At 42.1% G+C, this 11423-nt stretch overlaps 1 protein-coding gene across 1 annotated transcript; it reads right to left on the bottom strand.

The window, feature by feature from the left end:
- Positions 1-2997: 2997 nt before the first annotated feature.
- Positions 2998-10924, bottom strand: calm1a (calmodulin 1a). The gene is made up of 6 exons (XM_070919763.1): positions 10829-10924; positions 5420-5450; positions 5129-5272; positions 4904-5010; positions 4472-4607; positions 2998-4176 (listed from the first exon to the last, which is right to left on the bottom strand). Exons 1-6 carry the CDS (start codon positions 10829-10831, stop codon positions 4148-4150), a joined length of 450 nt encoding a protein of 149 aa, XP_070775864.1. The 5' UTR covers positions 10832-10924; the 3' UTR covers positions 2998-4147.
- Between the last annotated feature and the right edge of the window lie 499 nt (positions 10925-11423).

Raw genomic sequence — 11423 nt, 5'->3', positions numbered from 1 at the left:
TATTTTAACAAACTGTAAGTATGAATGGAGAGAATCTGTTCTACGCGTTTTCTCAAAAGTCCGATTTTCTGTCGTGTGTAAATGCAACCAGTGATTGTGTCGTCTTTGTGTCCTGTCACAGTCCTCTTAAATACAACTAGATGAATATAGTTTTTTTTTTCATTATAAATACAAAGGATTATTGTTGTATATTCGATTGTTCCAAGTGTATTATTATTGTTATTATTTTAGAAAGTAAATTATAATTCTATTTTCTGGAGATGTGATGTTACTGATGCTGTGGGAGGAATAAATGGATGAACTGATTCAGTCCGTTGGTGTGAGCTCAGTCAGTGAGTCCTTTGTGCTGTAAATGAATGGCTGAAATTAGGATGATAGTAATGATAAGGTAATAAAAGTGGCTAAAAACTTCTTGTCTACTTTGATATATTGAATATTCTCTATATTAGTCCAATCCTGTGTGTGTGTGTGTGTGTGTGTGTGTGTGTGTGTGTGTGTGTGTGTGTGTGTGTGTGTGTGTGTGTGTGTGTGTGTGTGTGTGTGTGTGTGTGTGTGTGTGTGTGTGTGTGTGTGTGTGTGTGTGTGGTGCTCCCTCTGGCTGTGACCTCAGGGCCAGCGGTGTGTGTTACTCTCTCAGGTGTGTGTCTGTCAGTGGATAGGTGTGTCCTCCTTTGTGTGCTTTTTACCAGAGGATTAAAGCGCCGACAGGCTTTGTCCTAGAGTGTCAGGAAGCCACAGTTCACTCTCACACACACACACACACACACCGCAGCCCCCCCACAACTGCTGACTCTCAGGTATCACTAGTCCCCCTTAAAGGTCATGACCTCAGCCCAGATATATATATATATAAGTATATGGGGCTCTAGGAGGGACCATTCTTTACCATGAGTACATTTACTTTGTACATTTGACTATATTTACTGCTAGCACTTGTTTACTTTGACTTGAGTCAAATGCTGAGTATAGGACATTGATTGTAAGAAGCATTCTTCTGTTGGAATATGATACTTTTACTTTAAGAAAAGGTACTTGAGTATTGTACTTGAGTACAGAAATTCTTTCTCTTGTCACCAAAGGTTGAAACCTTTTATTACAAATCATTAATACTCCATGATTAATTAATGACTGAAAACATTCATAAAGATTGTTGAATTTTAACTAACACATCATATCAAATTTGTTGAGGGTGTTGGCCGATTTCCCTGAGACTTGACATCCCACTGGACGCCCCCGATCACCACTGTTAGTGATTACAGGTAGTGTGTAACATTCTAAAAAGGGATAAGCGAGAATATCTTTGTTTTGTCTCTGCAAAGGGACATGGGGGGACATACCAGTGTTTTTAAATAATAACGTGCTGATGGTTTGTTTTTCAGCAGTTTAAAATGTAATCTTTTTTTGTGCCATCGGATTCCAACATCATACAGTGCTTCCCCCTGAATACAGCCTCTGACATGCAATGAACTGAAGATTTTCTATTGAAAATATTACAGAAGTAACTGGGACTGCATGTGCATGCTGCTTACTTACATGATCCACTAAAGTATTCAAATCTCACATCCATTATCTCTAATGGCAGGAAAATGTAGCAAATTTCTCATGAAGCTTGGTGATTTTCATGAATGTTTATACAATTTTGGAAGGAAAAAGACTAAGAGGAAATAAGGGAGATATAATGACTGCTGCTGACTATCTGCCCCACACAGTAGCACACAAACACGCACACCCTTGCTCACCACTCCATTCGTCTGGCTGTCAGGTGAAAAACTGAAATATTTATGTGGGTGAAAGCTGGAGCCAGGAGTGGGGGATTGTGTGTCTGTATGTCCGTCTGTGTGTGTGTGTGTGTGTGTGTGTGTGTGAAGGACACACTGTGTACATATGTGTGAGATGAATGTGACAAAGACTCTTCTGGATTGGAGACCCTGTTAATAATGTTGGAGTGGCAGCTCACTAATAGCAAGCAGCAAGATATATTAATACCCTTCAGACAGTTACATAACTACAGCTACTAACTGTGTGTGTGTGTGTGTGTGTGTCGATGGATAAATCGAACACTTCCTTCACTTCTCCATCTCTCTCTGTCTTCTCATCGATGCCACATGCAGAATCAACAGCTGTTTGATATATATTCTAGAGAGCAGCATCAGTGCATATACCCGCAGTACAAACATGGAAGTTATCCTGCTTGTTGACACAGCAGCTCCCCAGTAATTAAACAGAGTGAAGCCTTTAGTGTGTTTGAAGAAAGAGGGATGTATTTTAGGAGGAGAGGAGATTTTAGGGTTTGAAGATTCACTGTGAATCTCTGTTCATTTTCTCTTTTCATCCCTCGCTCTCTTCCTCTCCCTCAAGTCCAGGGTTTCTATTATTGTCTTTCAACCCCCCCCCCCCCTTGTCTCTTCTCTTGCTCTCTCCTCAAACTCCCACGGTTTTCTGCTCCCTCTCTCTTTCACTTCCACCCACCCCATGCCTGGCTCTGTTGCCTAGCAACGCCTCCTCATCTGTAGACAGACAATCTGGAGAAGTCCTTGTGACACCCCTCCATACAAACACATATACACACTAATTGTGCCATTACATGAGTGAGGACATGTTGGTGTCCACAACAGTCACTGGTGTTTGGGACAGACATGTTTGTCAACTTGAGAACAAACTTTTAAACAGTCCCACGTTTTAAAAATCCTCCTTCCATACTGTGCAATCAATATCTTAGCTGCTCTGCAAATGCTCCTACTGAGACTGAAAACCAGACCGTCTGATCCTCTGATAACTGCTCATTTAGACCTAGGAATGTGACCAATCCCTCTTCAAAAATATGCTGAAAGTGGGCTTCAGTGTCTGTGCTTACACTTGCACAGTTGGAAAGACACTGCATGCAATGAGTAGCACAGATGAGTCATTTTAAAGCAGCACTTCCCCCACAGAATCACTGAGAGAAAACACAAGTCGGCTCATTTTTAAGAAACAAACACAGAGACCCAATACAAGATGTTAGTTCATGGTATTTTATTGGAAAAACAAAATGTAAAGACTAGCATGTACAACTTGGAATGCAGATCAACTGAACTGAACAGAACAGTTGGACTGGGCCGGGCCTCGCCGCACCCACACACACACGCGCAAACTCACACACAAACACAAGATAGAAATGCCGCAAAGCACCGACCCTGTCCCCACTAACTGAAATAAACACCCCTGTAGAATATTGATACACATGCAACCTTTGAGGCAATATACTGTACCTAAGCATGCTTCAGTGAGAATAACCACACACTTTAGTTCACGACTGACTTGTAAACTTATTTTTCCATTGTTTGTAAATCTGCAAAAATTGATAATGATATTGCCCCAAAAATTGCTCTTATATATCATCATCGTTACAGCCCACCCAACCCCTCTAATTAGTCAGAACACCCAGCCCAAGGGTCTCAAATCTATGTCCCACCCAGGCTTCTCCCTCAAAAAAGGTAAACACACAAAGGATAAAGCGAGTATCCTGACATGCCAGAAACACAGAATCTAAAATGAGTTACTTATTTATTCCGTTTTAATATTTTTCTTAAAAATATCTCTGTCGTCACTGACTTCATTTAGGTAAGCAAACTGCAAAGGTTCCGCTGGTTCACTCACTCCCGTCCATCTGTCAACTAACCCCTCCCTCCTCTCTGTGGGTCCCAGGCCAACCTGAGGCCCAACAATAGCCTTCTGCCATGGGGCTCTCAACAGTAACCCATCTAAAGCTGCATGCATGAAGAACAGAAAAAAAGAAAACAGGAAGTCGAGAAGAAAGGCGAGTGGCCAGCCCATATAATCATCATGACATCAGGCAGATGGAACCAGGAAGCAGAGGAGCAGTGGCCAAACCAGCCAGCTGCAGAGAGGCTGCTTGGCTAACAACTTGAGATCTGATTGGGCAGCTCAGAGCTGGGGGGGCGGGGAATACAAGCCAGTACATGCAGATTCATTTAGGTTTTTCTTTTTGTCTTTTACCTTTTTTGAGCTTGTTTATATGGACAGATTTTCATTTTTCCAACATTCAGTTTAAGTTGTCTATACAGAACAGTATGAATAAATGTAGATTTTTGCAATAAGAGGTAAGTGAAACATTTGACTGATTCTTTGTCTTTAATGTGAGCCCAGTTCATTTGGCGGTCATCATCTGAACAAATTCTGTGGGGGGAGAAAAAAAAAAAACAGTGTTTAACTTTGCACTAAAACATGGTAGAAAATCATGATTGATCAGACTAAAAGAAACCAGCCATTAGACACTCCTTCACACACACTAAATGACCACAGAGCTTCTGTCTATCATCAGTGTTTGTCAGCTTACATAATTCAGCTCTGTTCCATAAACATAATTAATTAAAATACTAATGATGGAGGAAAGGAGGCATGTGTGCATAGCTATGTGTATTAGTGTGGTTAAGTTTTCTCACTTCTACAGAGAGACTTTGAGCTCCTGTACCTTCATAGTTGACCTGTCCATCTCCGTCGATGTCCGCTTCTCTGATCATCTCGTCTACTTCCTCGTCTGTCAGCTTCTCTCCCAGGTTAGTCATCACATGACGCAGCTCTGCTGCGCTAATGTAACCGTTGCCATCCTGGCCAAAAAACACAAAGCATTACAGTCAGTCACACACAGTCTACAATGGAGACGGTCTTTATCAATTATCATTGTCAGGCCAAACAGAGCCAAGTAGTCCCTCTCCTAAGCTTAGAGAACACTCTGATCTCAGATTGATGAGTTTTGTGTAAACGCTAAACTGCTGATGAGAAAAATGCAACAAAACTAAGAATCCATCTTTCATGCTTTGTCTTTACACAAAACAAAAAAGACACACACACACACACACACACACACACACACACACACACACACACACACACACACACACACCTTATCAAAGACCCTGAACGCCTCCCGGATCTCCTCCTCACTGTCAGTGTCCTTCATCTTCCTTGCCATCATTGTCAGGAACTCGGGAAAGTCAATGGTCCCGTTGCCTGTGGGGGAGAGAACAAAGGTCAGAAGTCAGTTATAAATACAACCACTATTGTTAAAAAGGTCTACAACGACCAGTTTAACAAAATCCTGCCCCATGTTGAGGCGGAATCAGCATACCATCTGCGTCCACCTCATTGATCATGTCCTGGAGTTCGGCCTCAGTTGGGTTTTGACCCAGTGACCTCATGACAGTGCCCAGCTCCTTAGTGGTGATGGTCCCATCTCCATCCTTATCAAACAGGGAGAAGGCCTCCTTGAACTCTGGACAGGCAAAGGGAGAGGAGGAAAGGATGAAAGAGAAAGTATTAGCTACAGCAGATATTCCAGGTGATAATGCATGGATCTATGAAGAGAATGTGTGTTTATTGCTAAAGATTGTAAAGGAGTGGTTTTATATTGTCACCTTACCTGCAATCTGCTCTTCTGTTAGCTGGTCAGCCTAAAAAACACAAACAGAGGGAAGACAGGAGAAAAATTATAATGCACTCTTCAAATAGTGTAATCCTTCAGGTAAAAGTTGGGGCGCAAATACTGACACTCACTCATGTCCTGGACCGAGGCAATATCTATCATTTACTTCCATGATGTTAAAAACCCTACTTCCTTGCCAACAGCCAATCAGCAACAGCCATCACACTCAAACTATGGTGCTGTCATCATAACGACCAGACACAAAGAAGCACACACAGTAACTTGTGTGAACTACATTTTAAACTACAAGAGTGATGCAACAATCAGTCACAATTGCCACATTTATTTTTCTACTTTTGGAACCGTCTGCCCTATCACACTTCTACTAACATCTAGTTACAGCAAAATCATCGCCAGTATGAACCACGACCATATGCTTTCTCAAAATATTGATGGTAGCAGTTTTTGGCTATCCACAAGCCGTACATTAACACCATTATACGAACTAGTGCTGCTGAAAGCTCTGGGGAACCTGTTCATTCACTGTGTGTGCATCTGTGTACAACCTTTATGTCATCAAAGTGGATATCTGTGAGGTCTGCCACCAGCTTTACTGCTTTTGGTTGTCTTTTTTTCGTCTCCCCACATCCTCTTCCTCCTCCATCCAGCCTTATCCCACCACCTCCTCTGCGCTGCTTCAGATCCACACCTCTTCCTCCTGCACCCCCCCCAATTACTCCCGTTTTGATGCTGAGGCCATCCAGTGCCCCCCGCACCATCACCAAGCCTTCAGCCAGGCACTCGGCCCGCTTGCTGTTCTGGACGCCCTGTTTTTTAACCTCTGCCAGCTCGGCCTTGGTTCTCTGCAGGCAGTTCCTCAGGTCCTGCATCTCTCTGACCAGGCTGTCCATGCGGCTGGACGACGAGTCCATCAGCATTTGTAGGAAAGCTCTGTAGTTCCTCTCCTGCTGCTGGATGAGCTCACTGTAGCAGTGCTGTTGTTCGTCCAAGAGGTCATAGACGGTGGACAGGCTCACCAGCTCATCCTCTGCTGGGTACAGAGCGACTTTCTTAGGCAGCATGATGAGGGAATGCTGGCAAGAGCAGGAATGGTGTCGTAGGACGGGAGGAATAGGCGGATGAAAAAAATGATGGCCAGACATCTATCAGTCTCTCCGGATTTTTAAGACAGGTCGACAGAAGGAATGAAGGACAGCAGACTTTGCCATCTCTTTGAATAGTTACGTTACTGTATTGAGTTTTGAGTCTTGATTTAAGTAGATGGCAAAACAGATAATGTTTTTTAGTCCTCCTGGGTCGGTTGATTGCTGGATGGACACATGAAGTATGATCAGATGACTGGATAATTGCAGGACTCGTCTTTCAATCCTTCCAGAGTGAGTGGATGCTAGATAGATGACAGAAGTTTTCACAATCCCTCTGGAGTTGCAAAGGTCAGTGGATTGGCACTGACCTGACACACGATGACTCTTTCTTCCACAAGCTGGATGAAGAGCTGGTCTTTCTGTTGACGTTTTCTGGATACTTGTCCATCCGTCTGTCTGTCTCTCAATAAATCTGTCTGCCTACCTGCTTAACTGTCTGATCTTTCTTTCTGCCCTTGTGTCTTACAGCGCTGTGAGTGTACGTGACCAGACATCGTCCTTCTCTGGCTGCATCTGACTCCAACTGGGTGAGGCTTTGGAGAACGCTGCTCACTGTGCCTCCATGTCAGTGAGTGTGTGTGTGTGTGTGTGTGTGTGTGTGTGTGTAAGCCTAGGCATGACAGTGAAGGCTTAGCTGTCTGTCCATCTCCCCAGCAGATGTACAGTGCAGATGAATGCACAGATGAAGTGTCCACCTCCTGCAGGAGTTCAATAGATGAAGAGCCTTCAACACTTTGACAGAGAAAGAGAATATGTTTGTGTGTAGAGGCCAGGAGGCCAAGCCAGAGGAGGTCACCCAAATGTGTCAGGAAAATCGATTTAAGGTGTGTGAGAGTAACAGTGTCCAGACTGGGGGAGGTCACAGGGGCTTTGTGTGTGTCTATATGCATGTGTTAATCTGTGGCCTGTCATCTCACTGCTACAGTTGCAGCTCCTAGGGAGGATCAGTTAGCTGGTCATCTGACCTCCTGTACAGCATCATGGGTCACACCAAATGGCCCCCTCTGGCAGGGGCCCCATATCCACACAATTACAACACATTTGTTTGAGTGAGTGACATGCTGATTTCCCCAGGAATTGAGTCGAGTTAACATTTGTATGAAGTAAATGAGCCAATGAGTTATTTTATGAGAATGCTATTCCTGCTCTGACTCTGCATTAACCTTTTTTTTCTTCTAATAAGCGACAAAGACTACAAGTAGTGATGTTTGAATGCTTTATCAGAAAGTAGTATGTTGAAACATTAAATGGTTAATAAACTGTATGGAAGGTTAAAAGAAATCAAAGGATAAAAAGGTACTAATGGCAATTAATACTTTAAATAGAGAATGACAGGGAGGAGAGGCATGAATAATAGTCAAACCTCAAATGTTTCATCTACAGGGCATTAGTACTGTCAAGCAATAATAATGAGGCTTTCAGAATTTGGCCAATGATAATGACAGCTATGATGTGCATGTGTCCATGCATGTGTGTGTACGCTCTAGTGATGGCTAACAAGCTGCTAACCCCTCTAATACCCTGACCAAATTCCTCTCAAGGCAGTGCAATGCCTGGCAATACAGACTACGTTCCTGTTAGATAGTGTGAGTGCAGCATGTAGGCACAGATTTACTTTTACAGCACCCACAGAATTAAGAAATTTAAGGGGAAATGTAAGAGTTTTATCTAATTTTAGTGATTCCAAAACTGCTACTAAACAAATAAAGAATAATCAAGAACAGTTCTGAATGTGGTCATTTTATGGCTTTGACCAATTCTTTATCTTTTTAATCACTACATTAAAATAAGTGGCAATGCAGCACAAATGCTGATGTGTAAAAATGTATACACATTAACTGAGTCTGTGGACACTGGTCAAAGCTAACTGTGTAAACACATCAATGTCTATTTTGCTTCCAGTATATTCTCACTTCAAGAATGCTTATCATGAACACATTTGATTCATACTCCAACAACGGTAAGCTGACTCCCAAGACAAGTCTTTCTGCCTTAAACAAATCCCACAAATGGAAAGGAACCATGACAACAGAAACAGAGATGTCTCAATCCCACTGACTACTACTTGTATCAAATTCTGTCAACCATATAGCTATAGCAACCACAAACCAACCTTGTACCTATGGTAATTAATCCAACAGGTAGCCAAATAAATCAATACTCCAGACGCCTGTCAGGGGCCAGAAGATCCATATTCTATCTACGTAGGAACATTCAGATCAAGAGTATTTAAACACCTACTACTCATTATGAAAACTTGTCAGACTTCTTGTATATCAACAGCACAGATTTAAAATCTAACAGACTTTGGTTGAGGTAACATAACCCAAAGTTGTAAACTACAATAAATTATATGATCTTAAGTAGTGATGTCTATCATGTTACAAATGCCTCAAATATGTCAAGAAATTAAAGTTGGATTTGCACACTGCTGAGACCAACTACCATGCAACCTCAACAAACAAGTAATGGCCAGTCACTCTGCAGGTGTAAAAAACAGCAACTAAAACAAAACAAAAAAACCCCAGTCTTGTTAGTCCACTGGTTTTTGACCCAGGTCTCCTGGAAAGAGGGACCTGGTGGTTTTTATTAGAGGCAATATAAATCAGCAAATATTTCCCACCTGGGAAGCAGATTATAACACTTTACTGTAGTTAATGAGCTGGTGGGACACAAAACCAGACGCACTCTAGGACACACACCACTGCGTTAGTCAAGGTTGCATGTAAGGAGGATGTGTTAAGGAATACTAACAAATAAATTTCAGATTCAACCAAACATGAATTTAAGTGACATGCTGCTGCTAACAGGTATTTATATATCTGATGAAGTTTACTGAAGTAGAGGGCTGCCTGCGTAATGAAAGAGACAGGAGCCTACAATGTGCTCAGCAGATTGCATCTGTCAAACAAGGTTTATGTCCATTCAAGACTTGCACATAGCCTTAATATTTTTTTCTACATGACAACAAAGCACTGTATGTGTGTGTATGTAAGCAACTCCCTCCACAAGCTACAAACTACAGACCATCACTGGTGTATGATGCTACCACTCCCTGGGGACTGTTCCAGGGACATTGAATAAGAAGCTGACATTTATGGACAAGCAAACAACATTTTACAGTTGTGCAGTGGGAGGGAGGTAAATATCTAGAACCATTTATGCTGTTTAACTGTTTCAGATTGTAGGAAAAAAGTAGTTTCTTCTTGCTAGCAATGTTCAGTTAGATACGACAGACCAGACACTATTTAACATCAGTTCCCAAAAAATGTGATCTGAAACAAGTTGATTGTAATCGACATGTTCAGATAATGTGTTTAACAGTAGTTAACATATGTCTGGTTTATTCTGTGGCAAAATGACCATATAACGTTACAGATGTTGCAACATATTCTGTAACCTAATTAGGACTGTCGGCACGGCAGTTTTCACAATGGGTTACTTGTACTTTGATAGCCCTTATCGTTATGATAACAGCTATAAAAATATGACACCCTCTATAAATACTATTGGACGGGTGACAATGATTGATAGTTGTAGTAACAGAAACTGGTGGCTAGAAGTGTACGTTTGATCTGTCTGTACCTCACCAACATCTCACCCATCAGTCTTTCGTAGCTGAATTTCTAACGTTAGTATTAACTTTAACTGGTCTCAAAATTCGGTGCAACACCGGCATCAAAAATTGTGCTTAGATATTCAACACTAACCATTGCGTTACCAGCATCACTTCAGAAACAAACTAACGTTACTATTAGTGAAGCGAAAATGTAACGTTATAACTTAACGTGAGTTGATGTTACAGCTGTCAGATACCGGAAAATCAGTCATCGGGATGTAACATTAGCTGTGATGCTAACATTGGCAGCCAACCGAACAGCCACAACTACTGCAATTATGTGCTCACTTGTAACAAGTAGCACACTTCAGGGTGGGGTTATATCAAATACCGTTATAATTCCAGTGGTGGGTAATAGCTTAAGCAACGGTGATGTGCTAAGCTTCTCGCTCTCAGCGACGAGCCACTATGACTAGCCGCCACAGTGTTAATGGATAGTAAGTTAAGCTAGCTAACTCAACGGTTTAACCGAGTCCATTCTACTCGCGCAACGGAGGCTTCAGGATATTTCAACATAACGACTATCCGGAGAGACTTAAGAACCCCTGCCTGGCATTCAGTCAACTCAACACAATTTCAAGTCGTATATATATCACAAGCTATACTTGGTTAAATACTCACCATGTCTGTTTGAGTCAGAAACGTTGGTCTACTAACGCTACAGGGAGAGAGGAAATGGACGGTTGCCACTGAGCAAGGCTTGCTGGAGGCGGGCAGGCAAGACGAACCACTGCTGTACGGCTCATTGTATTCCTCCGCACTGTGCGGAAATTCGCTCAGTCAGTGAGGCATCCTCTCTCTCTTCGTCTCTTCGAACGTGCACGCACACACACACATATATATACGAGCCTGCTGCTGTGCACGTACCCGCGTCTGGGCTTACTTTTAATTTATCCGGTTTACTGAGTTTATAACCTAGTCTCCACTTCAAAAGAGAGGCGAAGTAGCCCACAGGCACAGATTAACACTTCTTTTTTCACCCACTTGTATGTACATACTAGTTCTATGTTTATTTATACCTACCTTTGTTCAGCGTTGTTGTCCTTGTTTTTAGCTGTATGTACTTTTTTATATTCCTGTAATTTTTTATTGGCACTGTGTGTACGTACATTGAGAGCCACTCAGTCTTAAATCGCTTGAGTCAAATTCCTTGTATGTGTGCACATACTTCTGATTCTTCTGATTGATGTGAAAGGGTTTGCATGCTATGCAAGGC

Source organism: Enoplosus armatus, chromosome 15 (assembly GCF_043641665.1).
Source record: "Enoplosus armatus isolate fEnoArm2 chromosome 15, fEnoArm2.hap1, whole genome shotgun sequence".
Classification (NCBI taxonomy): domain Eukaryota; kingdom Metazoa; phylum Chordata; class Actinopteri; order Centrarchiformes; family Enoplosidae; genus Enoplosus; species Enoplosus armatus.
This window is presented reverse-complemented; position numbering and strand designations above follow the sequence as displayed.